Source organism: Scyliorhinus canicula, unplaced genomic scaffold, assembly GCF_902713615.1.
Source record: "Scyliorhinus canicula unplaced genomic scaffold, sScyCan1.1, whole genome shotgun sequence".
NCBI lineage: Eukaryota > Metazoa > Chordata > Chondrichthyes > Carcharhiniformes > Scyliorhinidae > Scyliorhinus > Scyliorhinus canicula.
Genome location: NW_024055837.1, coordinates 29,257 through 48,298, shown reverse-complemented (window position 1 = coordinate 48,298; position 19,042 = coordinate 29,257). Strand labels below are relative to the sequence as shown.

The 19,042-nt window shown below is 43.9% G+C and overlaps 1 gene segment (V, D, J or C); it reads right to left on the bottom strand.

Annotated features, from left to right (window-relative positions):
• Positions 1-468: 468 nt before the first annotated feature.
• On the bottom strand, positions 469-17,234 carry LOC119961178. The segment is given in 6 exon segments: positions 469-919; positions 2,590-2,898; positions 3,535-3,846; positions 4,059-4,358; positions 16,502-16,592; positions 16,768-17,234. Coding segments are annotated over 5 exon segments (1,332 nt in total).
• Positions 17,235-19,042: the final 1,808 nt, after the last annotated feature.

Below are 19,042 nucleotides of genomic sequence, written 5' to 3'. Positions count from 1 at the left end.
GCGGATTGGCCACGCTAAATTGCCCCTCAATTGGAAGAAAAATGATTGGGAACTGAAACAAAAAAAAACGATTTCGCTTTCCCGTCCCTTTGACGGGGGATTGTTGGTCCATGTTTGTGTGAAACCGTCAATTCAGGTCCCAGTGGGTGTGATGCAGCAACTGACATCAATCTTAAAGGGATGGACAATCTGAGAATTAGGAACACTGAGATCTCAATGCCATGAGTCTGTTCGTCTGAAATGGGAATGATCCGATTTCTCCTCAGCGGGAGGAAAGTCGAAGACGATATTATGCTGAATCCTGGAATGACTGAGTTTAAATTAGACTCTAACACAGGGTGTATCTGCGAGTGCGGGTTTTACAACTCGTTGGTCAGAGACCTGTAGAAATCCGGGTCTCATTAAACAAATCTAACATCAGCAAACCGGAAGCACCATTAATTAAGCGGTTGTGTATTTAAATCACAATTGTAGGGGGGAAAAAAACCTTTATTATTATTTATTGATGTTTGAAATGTGATAGATTCTCATTGACATGAATTAACAGTGTCCATCAGAGCGAGGGAAATGTTCACAAAACTCGGTTTACCGCTGGATTTATCAACCGTTCTGTTGATGATCTTCAAGGGGATGGCTTCATGTCCCACCACACAGGAGTAAGAAGCGCCGCTGGCCCACTCCTCCGCTGCAATGGATAACAGGCTGTACATGAAGAAGGAGCTATTGCCGTTCTCCGCCATCACCTCGGTGTTCTTGTAGTTCCCGGGATTCACCGGCTTGTCATTGACGGTCCACTTGACGAAGATCTCTCGGGGGGAGAAACCTCTCACTAAGCAGCTGAGGGAGACGAATCTCTGAGCGGAGACGTCTTCAGCCGAGGGCAGGAGGACAGAGACGGACGGTTCCCGCGGATTGGGATCTGCAGAAAATGTACAACAAATATCAATAAAATGGGGAATTCCGGAGACAATGGAACCGCGGGTTAGATGTGGGAGAAATGTGTTTTGTGTTGGATTTTGAAGGTTTCCATTTTCCACTTTGGGATCTGTCCGGTTTCCTAGCTCGGAGCAGAGGTGGACACAATAATGTTTCCTGAAAATGTACGTCTTTGGGACTGGAAAGTTGCACAAAGCAAACAGCAGGGAAACAGGCCATTCAGCCCAACTGTCCTGTGCTGGTGTAGAAGCTCCACACCTGGCTCCCCTCCCCCCGCACCTTACTCCCACAGGATTGTAACACTGCCAATCTTATTCAAAAAGGAGGGTGAAGAAAACAGCTAACTATAGACCAGTGACCTTAACATCTGTCAGTGGGAAACCATTAGAGTCCATTAGAACGGATGTAATAGCCTGACAAATTTATTATATTTTTTGAGGTGGTGAGGAGCAGGCAAGAGAAATGGGAAACAGTAGATTTGATATGCATGAATTCCAAAACAGCGTTTGATAAGTGACTATTATTGCCAAGTTTGCGGATGACACAAATTGGTAGGAAGGCAAGTGGTGAGGATAACACAGATAATCTACAGAGGGACAGAGACAGGTTAAGTGACTTGGCGGATGGAATATAACGTCGGAAAATGTGAGACTGAACAGTTTCATAGGAGGAACAAAATAGTTCAATTTTATTTAGATGGAGAAAGACTGCAGAGAACTGCAGCACAAATAGATTTGGGGGGGATCTCACACATAAATCACAAAGATCTAGCATGCAAGTTCTGAAGGTAATAGGGAAGTCAAATTGAATGTTGACCTTTATTTTAAAGGAAAGGAATATAAAAATAGGAACGTTTTGCTAAAACTAACAGTACACTAGTTAGACCACACCTGATTTACTTTGAACAGTTTTGGTGCCCTTATCTAATGAAGGCATACTGATTTGGGAAGCAGTTCAGAGAATCTTCATGATGTTGAGCCCGGGTATGGAGGGATTTTATTATGAGGAGGGGTTGAGTAGATTGGGCGTGCACTCACTGGGGATTAGAATAATTCAGGGAACCTAATCAGACATAAAAGATCCTCAGCAGGTTTGACAGGGTAGATACTGAGTGGTTGCTTTCCTTGTGGCAGAGTCTAGAACCAGAGGGTACAATCGCAAAGTAAGGGGTCGCCCAGTTAAGACAAATAAGAGGAGGAATTTCTTCTCGCAGAGGATAGTGAACCTGAGGAAATCTTTAACAGAGATAAGATGTGGGAATTGGGTCGTAAAGTATGTTTAAAGCTGAGATGTACAGATTTCTAATGAGTAAATAAATTAAGGGATGAGGGGTTACCGCGAGAAAGTAGAATTGAGGATTATATCAGATCAGTCATGCTCTCACTGAAAGCCGGGCAGCCTCGATGGGCCCAATGGCCTCAGTCTGCTCTTACGTCTTCTAGTCGATGGTCTTTTTCTATCAAAACCCAATATCACCGCCTTCAATTCACTGTTCATTCATCTGCATATCAATTCCCCCCATAAGGTCTAGAGGCCAAGAGTATTTAGTTAGTGGAAATCCGAATAGACCAGAAATACACTGAATATTCACCGTTGCGCTGTCACTTGGAATGGACACAATGGCTCACTTATTGCTCCAATCTCTCCACTCACCTATTTTCTTACGCATGGAATTTCTTAAAGGAGTTGGCAGGTCCTGATGGCTCGCCACACAGTCAAACACAGCCCCACTCAGCCAGGCTTGTGTGGAGATGTTTAATTTGCTGACCACGCTCTCAGTATCTGCCCCAGGCTGGTCGGCAATCTCTGATTTCAGCGGCTTCTTCGCTTCACTCCAGGACACGTTGACTCCATAGGGAGCATTCGAAATGACGCAGGTTAAGGTTACAGTCGCCTCCAGTAAGACCTGTTCTATTGGCGGTGGCAGTATTGTTACTGAGGCATCAGTGCAAGGGGAAAGATCTGTGATTGAAAAAAGTGGAAATCAACCCAAGTTTCAGCTTCAGAATCAGGACAGCAGGATTCAGCCTTCACTCACTCAATGGGAATAAATCAACTTAGAAATATCAATCTCAAACGATCGCTCTTAATCATCTATACACAATGGCAAACCAGTTTGATTTGTGAAAACTATTCTCATTGTGAAATACAGTCAGCCACGATATCATTCTAATGAATCAGTATTGCAGCATTCCCAATACAAATATTCCAGTCCTGATCTCAGAAACCTAATGCCGAAGGCTGATTTAAAAATAGGTTGGATGAACTTTCCAACACTTTACCCGGAGTTGTTATCAGTAAAGGGTTCCAGACACCCACTGCCTCTCAAATATAATCAGCTGTCTCAGGATAATGCTGACATCAAGTCCACCTCACTCACTAAATGGCTTAAAAGTAGAGGAAATATTCTTTGCTCTTCTTATAACATCCTGAATGTTGAGCAATCCTAATGCAGCTCTTACATCAGAATGAATCACAAACTACATGGCAGTATATTAGAAGTTGTTCTGTGCTTTATACTAACTTCAACAAATTCCTGATATTGATCTACATCAGAGTTCAGGATGATTTATTGTTTCCTCTGTTTGTGTCTCTTACCAGACGAGGCGATGTTCAGACTTTGGGTGACCTCTCGATGAGTGACCTGGCAGGTATAGACCGCTTTGCTGAACCATTCCCCAGCGGAGACGGTCAGCCGACTGCTCACCGAGAAGTTCCCGTTCACTTCACAGGCGGGAGAGGTGACAATTCCTGAACCCATGGCTTGTCCATTCTTCAGCCACTTCACCGTCATCGACTTTGGACGGAAATGGATGATTGAACAGACGATGATTGCAAATTTCTGTCTTATGATTTTGTCACGGAAACTCACGGTGAGGAGAACATTTGGAGTGTTGACAGGTGGAGGGCCTTCAAGAAACACAAGTTAGACATTTCTTACAGACGAAATTGAGAATAAATCAAACAACCTCATACTTAAAAAGCTATTTAGCGGTCAGTAGACACTAACCTGGAATTTCGCGGGATCAAGACAATGCAGATTAGTATTAGTGTGTTCTAACCAAGACCCTATACAAGGGAATCATAACTGTTCTATTTGTCACAGTTTCTACAACACTTACATGTCATTTCCATGCTCTTGTCTGAGCCGCTGTGTCGAACCTCACAGCTGATGTTGCTGCATCCCCTCTCTGACTCGGTGATGATTAACTGGCTGCTCAGGGTGTAGGTTCCCTTCTTGTTTCTCACTGATGGGTATTTATTAACTCCGTTGGTGATCAGCTGCCCATCTTTCTTCCAGGTAAGGCTGGTGATTTCTGGGGAGTAGTCCATCGCCAAACAGCCGTAGGTCATGGAGCCATTGGTGTTGTGTTGCTGACAGGAGGAGACCAGGCTGTAGAGAGTGGGCGGAGACGGTGTTGCTGGGAGAGAATGGCCCATTCAACAAGTTAGACTCTGTTATTTGTGATTTTTCAGTAACCAAACATTTCAAAATTTGACCGGGAAAATTAAATTATCCTAAAATATTCTAATTAAATCCCACAGCCAGATTTAAGCTTCTATTAGTTCCATAATTTTGGAATCACCACCTGTTTGTTCTCTCTTTAGAAACTCACATCTATTTTTCCGTCTCTATCACTTCACAACAAATAAAATGCAATTTCACTTGAATGACGCACCATTCGTTGGAGTAATAGAGAAGAGCAGGCAATTTACTGCATTATTTGTGCCACAATTTATTTCTGAAACAACAGCACTTAGTGATAAAGAAGGTTCTCTTCATTTATATCTTGCAGTTTTACAAATTGCTCATGTTCAAACTGACCGATGCCACCTCCTCTCCTCTCACTACCATTCATCTCACAGCGAATAGTGACTTGGCTTCAAAAATCCCTCGAATGAATATTTACGTAATGAACATGAAACCCCAAATTTGCGTAGTGTTCAAGATATTCTGTAATCTGTAATCCTGGTTTCGTGTACTTCAATACAGTAGCAGGAATCGTCCACTGGGTCCCACGAGCCTCCTCCGCAATTTATTAAGATCGTGGCTCAGCTGATTGTAGTGTTATTTCGACATTCTGCCTTCTCCCGATAACCAGCTCACTGCGCTTTCCAGCTGCCACCAGTTTCGCCAAGACGTCTTGTAGCATCATCTGAATCTATTCACTTTTCCTGCATTTGCCACTGGTCCTCTGCATTGCTCCCCAACTCTGCCATTTTTCAGGCTCTCTGCACTTTCCTCAGCCTCTCTGCACTTTTCTCAGGTAGAACATAGAACATAGAACATAGAACAGTACAGCACAGAACAGGCCCTTCGGCCCTCAATGTTGTGCCGAGCCATGATCACCCCACTCAAACCCACGTATCCACCCTATACCTGTAGCCCAACAACCCCCCCCCTTAACCTTACTTTTATTAGGACACTACGGGCAATTTAGCATGGCCAATCCACCTAACCCGCACATCTTTGGACTGTGGGAGGAAACCGGAGCACCCGGAGGAAACCCACGCACACAGGGGGAGGACGTGCAGACTCCACACAGACAGTGACCCAGCCGGGAATCGAACCTGGGACCCTGGAGCTGTGAAGCATTTATGCTAACCACCATGCTACCCTGCTGCCCCAGGTGATGTGCAATTGTCCTGCTTATTTTCACTTTACCTCGGCGCCTGGTACTTCCCCCTGTCTGGGTGGGATGTGCGGATGAGTGAGGGTGGGTCATAAAGGCTTGTTGAATGAGGGTGAATGAGTGTGAAGGAGTGAGGAATGATGATAGAGGATCGGTGAGTGAGAGTGAATGAGCGAGGGTGAACGGATTAGAGTTGGTGATTGAGTGAGTTGAGTTACTTGGCGGGTTACTGAGGTGAGTGAGAGTGAGTTACGAAGAGTGCGTGTAAGGGTAAGTGAGTGAGGGACTGGAGAGTGGGTGAGTGAGTAAGTGGAGGTGAGCTAATGACGGTGGATATAGAGGGCGAGTGACTGATTGTAAGTGAGTTGCTGAGGCTGTGTGAGTAAGGTTAGATGAGCGTGCGAGTAAGGGTAGGTGAATGAATAAGGTGTGTGAGGATGAGTGAGAGTGGATGAATGAATAAGGTGTGTGAGGATGAGTGAGAGTGGATGAATGAATAAGGTGTGTGAGGATGAGTAAGGGTAGGTGAATGAATAAGGTGTGTGAGGATGAGTGAGAGTGGCTGAATGAATAAGGTGTGTGAGGATGAGTGAGGGTGGATGAAAGAATAAGGTGTGTGAGGATGAGTGAGAGTGGCTGAATGAATAACGTGTGCGAGGACGAGTAAGGGTGGGTGAATGAATAAGGTGTGTGAGGATGAGTGAGAGCGGATGAAAGAATAAGGTGTGTGAGGATGAGTGAGAGTGGCTGAATGAATAACGTGTGCGAGGACGAGTAAGGGTGGGTGAAAGAATAAGGTGTGTGAGGATGAGTGAGAGTGGCTGAATGAATAACGTGTGCGAGGACGAGTAAGGGTGGGTGAATGAATAAGGTGTGTGAGGATGAGTGAGAGTGGGTGAAAGAATAAGGCGTGCGAGGACGAGTAAAGGTAGGTGAATGAATAAGGTGTGCGAGGACGAGTGAGAGTGGGTGAAAGAATAAGGTGTGTGAGGACGAGTGAGGGTGGCTGAATGAATAAGGTGCATGAGGATGAGTAAGGGTGGGTGAATGAATAAGGTGTGTGAGGATGAGTAAGTGTGGATGAATGAATAAGGTGTGTGAGGATGAGTAAGTGTGGATGAATGAATAAGGTGTGTGAGGATGAGTAAGTGTACTTGAATGATTAAGGTGCGTGGGAATGAGTAAGTGTGGGTGGACGAGCGAGATTGAGAGAGTGAGAGATGATGATGGAGGGAGTTTGAGTGAATGAATGCAGCTGAATGTGTGAGGGGGACTCAGTGAGCATGTGGGAAGGAGGGTGAGTGAGTGGGAGTGAATTTGTTTGGGCGAGTGAGGGTAGGTTAGTGAGGGTGGTTGACTGAGTGTCGGTCAGTGAGGGTTAGAGAATGAGTGAGAGTGAGTCAATGAGCCTGGGTGAGTGAGCTTATAATAATAGTAATCTTTATTAGTGTCACAAGTAAGCTTACATTAACACTGCAATGAGCTTACTTTGAAAATCCCGTAGTCGTCGCATTCTGACACCTGTTTGGGTACACTGAGTGAGAATTCAGACTGTCCAACTCACCTACCGGAGCACCCGGAGGAAACCCACGGGGAGAACGTGCAGACTCCGCACAGACAGTGACCCAAGCCGGGAATCGAACCTCGGACCCTGGCGCTGTGAACTGGCTGCTTTGTCCTGGACGTTATCGAGCTGCTTGAATGTTGTTGGAGCTGTATTCAACTGGGCAAGTGGAGAGTATTACATTACACTCCTGCTTTGTGCCTTGTAGATGGCGGACCCAGGCTTTTGGGGGGGGGGTCAGGAGGTGAGTTACCCGCCGTAGGATTTCTAGCTTTTGATTTGTTCTGGTAGCCACAGTATTAATGTGGCTTATCCTCTTCAGTTTCTGATCAATGGTAACTCCCAGGATGTTGATTGTGGGGGCTGCACCGTAGGTAATGACGTTGAATGTCAAGAAGTGATGGTTAGATCCTCTCTTGTAAGAGATGGCCACTGCCTGACACTTGTGTTGCACGACTGTAACTTGTGACTTTTCAGCCTACGCTTGGAAATTTTCCACGTTTTACTGCGTTTGGACATGGACTTCTTCATTACCTGAGGAGACGTGAATGGTGCTGAACATTGTGCAGTCATCTGCGAACACCCCCACTTCTGACCTTATATTGGATGGGAGGTCATAAATGAAGAAGCTGGGGATAGTTTTGTCCTCGGACACTACCCTGAAGAACTACTGTAGTTGAGATGATTGACCTCCAACCACCGCAACCATCTTCCTTTGTGCAGGCCATGACTCCAACCAGCGCACAGTTTCCCCTCTGCTTCCCATTGACTCCAGTTTTTCTAGGGCTCCTTGATGCCATATTTGGTCAAGTGCTGCCTTGATGTCCAGGGCAGACACTCTCACCTCACCTCTGGCATTCAGCGCTTTTATCCATGTTTAAACCAAGGCTGTAATGTGGTCAGGGGCATAGTGACCCTGGTGGAGCCCAAACTGAGCGTCCGTGAGCAGGTTATTACTGAGTAAGTGCCATTGGATAGCATTTTCGATGGCTGTTTACATCAATTTGCTGATAATTGAGAGTAGTCTGATAGGGCAGTAATTGGTGGGTTGGATTTGTCCTGGTTCTTGTGTACAGGACACACCTGGGCAATTTTCCATATTGCCAGTAGATGCCAGTGTTGTCTCTGTACTGGAACAGCTTGGGGTCCAGCAGGTTAGGTAATTTGGACTTTCTGAATTCTCCCTCCGAACAGGCACTGGAATGTGGTGACTCGGGGCTTTTCACAGTAACTTCATTGCAGTGTTAATGTAAGCCTACTTGTGACAATAAAGATTATTATTATTATTATTCTAGAGCACAAGCCTTCAGTAGTGTTGCCGGAATGTTGCCAGGGCCTATAGCCTTTGCAGTATCCAGTGCCTTCAGCCATGTCTTGTTATCACGTGGACTGAATCGTATTGGCTGAAGACTGACATCTGTGATTCTGGGGACCGCCAGAAGAGAAGGAGATGGATCATCCACTCGGCATTTCTGGCTCAAGATCGTTGTGAATATTTCAGTCTGGTCTTTTGCACAGATGTGCTGAGCTCCTCCATAATCAAGGATGGGGATATTTCTGGAACCTGCCACATTCAGGGCCGCATGTGGCAGGACGACAGGGCTTAAATCTGATGTGTTTGTTGTGGAATCACTTTGTGCTGTCTATTACTTGCTGCTTATATTGTTTGGCACACAACTAGTCCCGTGTTTTAGCTTGAACATGTTTACGACTCTTTGGTAGCTATACGTATATGTGGGTGAACGAGGATTGGTGAGTGAGCGTGAGTGAGTATGGGTAACTGAGGATTCGTGAATAAGGGTGTGTGAGTGAGTGTGGCTAAATGAGGGTGAGTGAGTATGGCTCAATGGGAGTGAGTGACCGTTAATGGGCGATGGTGAGTGGGAGTGCGTGAGGGATGGTGAGTGATTTAGGGTGAGTGAATGAGGACGCATGAATGAGGGTAGTGAGGGTGAATGAGCGAGAATGGGTTAGTTAGTAAGGGTGAGAGAGAGTGAGTGAGGCTGGTGAATGAGGGCGTGAGGCTGGATGGATGAGTGAGAGTGGGTGAATGAGGGTGAGGAAGGTTTAGTGAGTGAGCGTCATTGAGGGTGAGTGAAGGTGGATGAGTGAAGATGAGTGAATGAAGTTGAATGAGTAAGGATGAGTGAGGGTGCGTGAGCGAGGATGGGTGAATGAAGGTGGATGGATGGGTGAGGATGACTGAGTGAGTGTGAAAGAGGGTGGGTAGATGAGTGAGTGCGGGTGAGGGAGGTTGAGTGAGGGTCGGTGAGTGACGGTGGGTGAGAGAGGCTGAGAGAGTGAGGATGGATGAGTGAGGTTGGGCGAATGAGGGTAAGTGAAGGTGAGTGAGTGAGTTTATGCGAGTGCGGCTGGGTCAGTGAGGTTCGGTGAGTGTGCGTGAGTGAGAGATTGAGTGTGAGTGAATGAGAATGGGTGCGTAAGGATAGGTAATTAAGGGTTTGTGGTTGAGTGTGAGAGAGAGTTTCTGAGCCTGAGTGAGCAAGTGAGGGTGGGTGAGAGAAGGTGGGTGCGTGCGGTGAATGAGTGAGGTAGGTGAGTGAGGGTGTGTGAGTGATAAGGGTGGGTGAGTGAGGGGAGAGTGAATAATCATTGCCAGGTAATCCATGCCCGTGTGAATTATGATTCTCAGGATAATTTTCCACTCAGACTCAGCTTTCTGTTGCCTGTTGTCCACAGCCGAGTTGGGGGCTCTTCCATTAGGCTCCACCATCCCACCTCCTCCTCTTCCTCTCCATCGATCCTGTCCTGATTCTCCACATTGATCAGCTTTCAGTAACACCGGCTGTGTACAGTCAGACAGCAGTGTAGATCACTGGGCAGCTGCTTTAATACTGTCAGCAACACCGGCTGTGTACAGTCAGACAGCAGTGTAGATCACTGGGCAGCTGCTTTAATACTTTCAGTAACACCGGCTGTGTACAGTCAGACAGCAGTGTAGATCAATGGGCAGCTGCTTTAATACTGTCAGTAACACCGGCTGTGTACAGTCAGACAGCAGTGTAGATCACTGGGCAGCTGCTTTAATACTTTCAGTAACACCGGCTGTGCACAGTCAGACAGCAGTGTAGATCACTGGGCAGCTGCTTTAATACTTTCAGCAACACCGGCTGTGCACAGTCAGACAGCAGTGTAGATCACTGGGCAGCTGCTTTAATACTGTCAGCAACACCGGCTGTGTACAGTCAGACAGCAGTGTAGATCACTGGGCAGCTGCTTTAATACTTTCAGTAACACGGGCTGTGTACAGTCAGACAGCAGTGTAGATCACTGGGCAGCTGCTTTAATGTTGATGTCATTCAGAACTGGAACAATGGTAGCAGTCGTAGATTAGGAAGATGCTGTCCGAGGAGCCTTGATTAGGTGTGCTTTGCAGATGGTGGACAGGGTTTGGGGAGGCGTGAGGTGAGTTTTTCGCGGCAGGATTCCCAGCCTCTGACCTGTTCTTGTAGCTACATAATTTATAATCGCTAGTTGGGGCAGCACGGTGGCACGGCGCTTAGCACTGCTTCCTCAAAGCCCCAGAGATCTGTGTTCAGTTTTGGCCTTGGGTGACTGTCTGTGTGGAATTTGTACTTTCTCCCCTGTCTTTGTGGGTTCCCTCCGGGTAATCTGGTGTCCTCCCACATTCCAAAGAAATGAATGTTTGGTGGATTGGCCTTGGTGTGAGAGACAGTGGGTGTGTCAGTGTGTTTGTGTGTGTGACAGAGTGGCTATGAGTGAGAGAAAGTGTGAGAGAATGTATGTGTAAAAGGGCTAGTGTACAGGAGAGGGATATAATACGTATGTGCTAGTGAAATACTGTGAGAGAGCGCATATCAGAGAGTGTGCCTGAGTGAGAATGTGTGTGTGAGAGTCATTAGAGCGAGAAAGACTGTGTGTGAATGTTCGTGAGAGACAGACAACGTGTCAGAGAATGTGTGTGAGACAGACTGTGTATATGTGAGTGAGTATGTGACAGAGCGGCAGTGTCTTTGTGAGAGAGACTGCGTGTGTTAGAGAAATAATGTGTGTGCGCAATTGTCAATGTGTGTACAATAGAGAGTGCGTCTGTGTGCGAGAGAGTGTTTTTGTGTGGATATGTGAGAGAGCCATTGTTTGTATGTGTGCCAGAGAGAGAGAGTGCAAGAGCGTGTACATGTGTGATAGTGTGTTTAAGAGTCTGTTTGTGTGTGGATGGGTGTGAGAGAGTATGAGAAAAAGCGAGAGTTTGTGTGTGTTTTAGGTCAGAGTCTGTGATGTGTGTAAGTGTATGTCTGGCCCACCCCCAGTCTCAATATTCTCAGTATCCTTCATCCACAAACGCTACATGTACTCTCACCCACTCTTACAGTGGGTGGGGTGAGTCAGCGAGCACAATAGGGGCTGGTTTAGCTCACCAGGCTAAATCGCTGGCTTTTAAAGCAGACCAAGTAGGCCAGCAGTATGGTTTAATTCCCGTACCAGCCTCCCTGGACAGGCGCCGGAATGTGGCGACTAGGGGCTTTTCACAGTAACTTCATTGAAGCCTACTCGTGACAATAAGCGATTTTCATTTCACAATAAGCTCCGCGGGCCATAGGTTGGACAAATATTTAAATCTTTCACAAAAATGTAGTCCACTGACTTTGTGCTCTGTGTTGTGACCGAGGACAATGTGATCTCAATCCTGCTTATTCCTGACTGGTAATTTTTAAAAAATAATTTAACGTTACAATATTTTCAGACATTAGTTTATTCTGATTGGTATTTGGAGCGGGAGTTCGTCATTGTCCATTTAAATTGTGAAAATAACTTGCAGCCTCCTGTCAGATCAGAGCAGACGGCTGCTCTCTAGAGCGTTACTCTCACTTTCTGTTCCTGTTTATTCTGAAATTGTGCTGAAGTTTAGGTCACTCACATTCAATGACTTCTGACACTCATAAATGTTTCAACATAATTCTTTCATTCAAATTGATGCATGTTATAAAAATATTGTTAAAATCAATTATTGTGCATCATTTCCCCCAACAGTAGAACAATGTATTTCCATATGTCTGGCTCAGGAACTCTCAGCCAGTTAGTTCGATGCTGATTCAATTTGCTTTTCTGTGGAGAAAAGACTCCCAGGCCAGGCATAGGGCAGGTTAGGATGCCGGGTAAGCTCCCACTCCTCCACGCAAATCTCCTGTCTCCTGCTGCAGGGGTGGAGATACACCATTGGTTTGATGTAAAACAAAACACCATTTATACGTTCCATCAAGTATGCTTAGGGAGGGTAGCACAGTGGCCTAGTGGTTAGCACAACCGCCTCACGGCGCCGAGGTCCCAGGTTCGATTCTGGGTCACTGTCCATGTGGAGTTTGCACATTCTCCCCGTGTCTGTGTGGGTTTTGCCCCCACAACCCAAAGATGTGCAGGGTAGGTGGATTGGCCACGCTAAATTGCCCCTTAATTGGAAAAAATAATTGGGTAATCTAAATTTTTATTTAAAAAAAGTATGGTCAGGGGAGGGTTCAATCAAATTTGGATATAAATGCTGTAGCTACAAGACCCACCCGGTGGTTGGGGATCCCGTGACAAGCAATAAAACATCCTATCGTCCAAAGACATTTCACCATCCACAAGTCAGGTCTGTGACTAAATCATTTCCACTTGTCTCAATGAATGAAACTGGATTTTAAAAAACCTCAAAGTATTCGGTACTGTCCAGGACAAACGGACCTGCCAAATTAGTCCCTATTCACTGGATAAAAGCAAATTACTGCGGATGCTGGAATCTGAAGACTTGCTGAGACTTTCCAGCATTTTCCCTTTCATCCCTATTCACCTTCTAAATATCCATTCCCTCCACCAAAAGCAAACAGTGGCAGCATCTCGCCCAACTCCTTCGAATGTACCATCCAAACCCATGACCTCTACCACCCAGAAAGACAAGGCCCACTACTTGCAAGTTCCTTCCTAGCCACACACCATCCTGCCTTGAAACAATATTGCCATTCCTTAATTACCGCTGGTCAAAGTCATGGAACCCCCCCCCCCCCCCCCCCCCCCCCCTCCCCCTAACAGCACTGTGGGCACTACACAAGGATTGCAGCAATTCAAGGCTGCTTGAAATCAACACTTTCTCAAGAGGCAATACGCACAGTCAGCATACTGTCGCTTTTCCAGTGACTCTCACATCGCATGACAGGATTAATAATTAGAGAAAGGCGATTTTTCCTCCTCTCCACTGCCCCATTCAATTGCACAAGGACTGTTAAAGCATGGAATATAATAAGAGTAACTCTTCCTCTACATTGCCTCGTCGAACATTCCCAAGACAGATATATCATTGGTTAAAAATCAACAAATCTCCTTTTGCATTCTGTCTGGCGTTCCTTCTCTCTTTGCCTCTGGCAATATGGGTTAGGGATCTCATTGCTGAGGTGTCGAGTGAAAATCCAAGACAAACTTTCACATTCCACACAGAGACAGTTAAAAAAAATCAATGGTTAACGTGCAGCAAGAGCAATTCAGAAACCTCTTTGCAATTAAATTGATACTCATTTCAAAAATCCTTTCGACATTCAACCATTTCTCCTCCCTGTCCGGTGACTTGAAAACTGGGCATCAAATATAAAAGATTGAGGGTAGTTTAATGTGCGTAACATAGATTCCGTGACATGGTAAGAATTAAACAAGCCACAAAACATTCACACTGAAAACAGAATACCTGATTTGATCTAATTACTTAGTTAAATATAATCATCATAAAAATCTAGGCAAAATACCTTTTCGAGCTGCTCTCAGCCTCATAAAGCATTGTAGTTTTCTCTAAATAAATTTTGATATGATTAAATATTCTCTAAATCCTTGAATATTTTGACTGCTAATCTGTAGGTCATTAATGTTGAAAGTTAGCATTTGTATTGCATCATATGTTCTCATTAATAGTCACTTAGTTTTTTATGAGCAGATTTGTACTCTATAATAACTATAATTAAAAATATTGTTCAATAATCCAAAACCTGTTTATGCCTGGAACCTTTTGAAATAATCCAGGTTTAATTACATTTTAAACAATGTTAAACAATAACCTTTAAATTACTGGATAGAAACATTGAGTCATATATATTACTTTTACATAAATCTAATCAAATTTTAATATTTTATTTAGTTGCACTTCAATGGCCCTCTTTTAATCTAAAAACACAGTCAATATGCATGTTTCCGAACACATTGGTAAATCGTTAATTGCACCCATTCCCAGAGAGTAAATCACAAAATAAATTTGTGAGAGCAACATTATAAATATTTTCACCTGGGCTGACAAAGCACTAAATGTCGATGGGGTACAACATCATCTGTTTGTTAAAGGAAGACTCTCGAGATTTTGTGCTGTCCCAGCTCGAAACTATATATAAATAAATAAAGGGGCTGACAGTTTGTGATCAATAAACGTGCTTCCGAGATTTAATAACTCAGACATTCCCTGTAACTTAATTACTACAAGTATTGCTCAATTGAAGGAGATCCTAATTAATCAGCGTAAAACACATGGAAACAGTTCATTCAAGTCACATGTGACACTGAAACTTAAAGAGCAAATGGAGTCGAGATTTTATACTTCAATTTAATATTTAACAAGAATAAGCGTGAGCTCAGAAATAACCTGTTCTTCTATTCTGCCATATGTAATTCCTATAATTCTATCCTGTGTACAGCACAGCTCTGCTCGTCAGGATGCTAATATTTATTGCAAAGCTAATATTCACCTTTTGTAATTACATCAATCACTTTGAATTTCAAGCTTTTACTTGTCAGTCTGTAGCCCTGTGCAGTTTGAACATTCCTATAATTCAAATAATATCATATGAACAATTCCTTCACGACCAGCGACGTCCACCTCTCAGAAAACTGGTTAAGATTAGGTTAATGACAATTATCTCACTAACCAACTACAAATGGATGTGAAGAATCATGTTGTTGCAGCTGCACAGAAATAATATAATAACTGGATACATATATTGCCAAAATGAAATGCAAAACTGCCATTTAAGTGAATGCAAAAGCAATCAGGGGAAAAACAATCAATTCAATAGATCTTGTGAACCCGAGGACTGCTGTAATCAGCATGTTGTTGTTGAAACACTTTCAGGAATAATCACAAAATATTTCCAGTCTAGTAACTTCTCCTGTCACGTTAACTGTGTACAGAGCACAGCAGAAGAAATGAAATGGCTTATTGTCACAAGTGGGCTTCAAATGAAGCTACTGTGAAAAGCCCCTAGTCGGCACATTACGGCGCCTGTCTGGGGAGGCTGGTACGGGAATTGAACCGTGCTGCTGGCCTACCTTGGCCTGCTTCCAAAGCCAGCTCTTTTGCCCAGTGAGCTAAACCATCCCCTAATGATTAATGATATTAACATTAGAATATTTGGTTCGAATGGAGTTAGAATTGTTTGAATTATATTACTTTTCGTCTAACATTTGTAATATTACTTTGTTAATATGGGAACGAATTACGTTATGTTTAGGGTTGCAAACCATTATTTAGTTGAATCTGTGAACATCAGTTAAAATAGAAACATTGAACTAAAAGACGTTGATTTTATTATTTTCTGAAACGTGCCTGCTTGCTGCCAACAATCCTGCCTTAAGCAGTTTCAAACACGTAGGCTGTTTGTATTCAACCAGAAAAGATGTAACCGCTCAGTATCACCGAGTTTAAACAAGGCAGAATAACAAAGCTATTTCTCAAATTTTAACAATTCAAGATCACCCAGACACAAAATCTCCCAGCAGAAAAACACAAAATCACATCACTGAGGAACTCAGCCATATTACATAAAAGGGAGCTCAATTCTACAATCAGCAGAATCAAACGTAATGTTACATGAACATCTCAATTTAGGACGCACCAAATCCACTTATCACCAAGTGAATGAATAGTTAAAGTTAACAGAAATATGGAATTATCGTATCAGCATTATGAGTAAGTGGAACAGGTTCAATAAATTAACAGAGAAAGTAACATAATTCGTTACTGTAGATTTCAAACCCTTGGCAGTAGATGATAAAACCTGTAGCCATTATATGCCATCCAGAATAAATATCGTAAAAAACGCCAAACGCTTGAACAGACGGCAGTATTTAAAGTAACCCGGCCACATAGTATCCTCAGCAAATAAACATCAAACCACAATAACCAGGGTCTGAATCGCTCAGCAGTGTCTTTTTGTCAAGTGACAGCAGCTCTACAACCCTTTTCCGAAGAATCACAGGAAACGTTTCAAAAGGAAATTTCAATACAGAATCCACCACATTCGCATTTATGTTAAAATAGAAAAAAATATAAAACAAAGACTCAGAGAAAACAGTTACGAAATAATGGAATGGTTCTTACCTGCAATCACCGTCATCATGGTGCCTTGTCCCCAGTAGTCGATCGAGTCACGGTGTCACATTCCCCGGATTGAGTCAAACAGTAACCAGCTCTGCACAAAATCGACAGAAGTCCACCATTGTTATAAATAGTCAAAAACCAACGGAGAAGTAACGTCAAAGAATTTTCATGAGATTATGATTGCACTTGTGGATGCCGTTCGCACTTCATTCATGGCCCGCATGTTGTATATTTCAATGTAACGCATGAAAATATTATTGAATCACCATGTGATGGGTACTTAATTTTCTGATTTTCTTAATTCTTCTTATTTGAGCAGTGCTGGACATATATAATACTGTACTTCAAATAAAGATTGACAGTGAAAGCGAACACTGATTCAACTTCAGTCAATTAGTGCTGAGGGGTTTTTGCATTGACTGCAACTGCTGTGCTGCCCACGACTGCTGTAGTATATTACACAGTAATAGATGGCGGTGTCTTCAACCTTCAGGTTCCTCGTGGCCAAAGCGAAGATATTGTTTGAAGTGTCTTTCGATGCTGTGAATCGACTCTGCATCCCTGAGGCGTAATCATTTTCAGATGAATCGAAGTAGCTCACCAACCACTCCATCCCATGTCCAGGAATGTCTCTGATCCAGCTCATCCAGGCGTAGTCTAGAGTGAATCCCCTGGTTCTACAGGCCAGGCTTAAGGAGCCTCCGGGACGCCCGGTCTCTGCCTCCGGCTGAATCAACACAACCTGCGACTGGACACCTGTAAAAATATATCAAAAAGCCCGAGGATTAATGCTGGAGAAATGATTGGTGACTCTGGAACATTCCAGAGAGAGACTAACACTGAGACAGTAACAGTGAGAGACTTGGACAATAAAAACTACTCACGGGATAAGAAAGTCAGCAACAAACTGAGAGAAATGGCCCACCTCATCCTTCTGGTCATTTGGGGGAAATGGTTGTGTCAGGAACTCAGTGAACAAACCAGCTCCCGGACTGTTGGATTCGGGTCCCAGTGAGCGGCATTTAAATACCCGGCAGAAGGGGGCGGCTTTCCAGGCGCCGCCTGTTGATTCCCTGGTGGAGGCGGCGCCTGGATCCACGTCCCACCTTCCACACCCCCAACAGAATGGACACAGAGATTTACTATAGACTATTATTAAAATATGCATTTGTCTGTATCGGATATTTGTTTGTCTGAATGGGTTTATTTTAATGTCTCTCCTCATCCTAAAGGTGAAATTACATTTGAGCATCTGTTGATAAAAGCTAATTCCATTGTAAATTAAATCCCTTAATTTCTGCACTCCAATATAAGGAGAACAGAAACAGATTAACATACATTATCAGTGCATAAAGCGTCTGTCAGTCTGATTTGCAACACTCAGGATCTCTATCCCATTGCAGCAATAATGTATGACTTATCAGAGGAATTGTATTGATTTATGTAACTAAATGCGGGAATGAACAAAGTGAGTCTGTTTAGAGTTTGGGTGGTTATCACTGCACAATGTGGCTCTGGAGACAAGAAGAAGGGCCTCATACGATGCAGTATTTCTCCTGGCATATCTCAAACTGCCCCTGAGCCTCAGACAGTTCTGTGAACATTAGCGGTTGCCTCATAAATAAACAGTGAGTTCACAGAAAAACATAAAATTGACATTAACATTTGACAGAGAAGTTAAATAATCAGAACGGACGCGGCGATCAGCAAAGTTATCCTTCAGCATCCAAATTACTGCAGCTCCTTTTACTGACCACCGAATGTTTATAAATTATTTTTTATCCATTCATATTCAGGTTAATCTGCCCCACACAGTATTTGGCAGCAATCCAGCCGCCTGCAGTCAGGGAGGCTCGAATGTTCAATCTTGTTTACAGGAAACATCTGCTTTTGTTTCCAAAGATCTGTTTCCTCAGTGCTGACCGCTTGGCTGCAAGCCAACTTCAAACTCTTAACATTGTCAATGAGGACTATTTATAAACAAATCTACCCAGCAACAGTACTGGAGATCATTGTATGTTTTAAATTGTGAACCTATGTGAACTGTTCCCATCTCGAAGGAAAGGAGAGTTATCCAGCTTCTCTGACCCCTCTCAGAAGCTGGAGGATCTCTCCCACATCTCACACCATTGTGATGTGGAGATGCCGGCGTTGGACTGGGTGAGCACAGTAAGAAGTCTGACAACATCAGGTTAAAGTCCAACAGGTTTGTTTCAAACACGAGCTTTCAGAGCACTGCTCCTTCCTCAGGTGAAACTCAAACCATTGTGATGATGGACAGAAATACAAGTAGATTATCACAGAGGGTACATTTTGTAATAGGTAAATATGTATATTCATATTTTTCCCCTTTATTCATTCATGGAATCTGAGACTCACTAACAAGACCACCATGTGATCTCTGTCCCTAATTGCTCTTGAACTGAGTGATTTGCTGGGCTAGCTCAGAACGAACTGGAGAGTCAGACATGTTGCTGCCCGACTGGAGCCTCTGGTAGGTGAGACCAGAGAGGGATGTCAGATTTCCTTCATTGGTGAAGC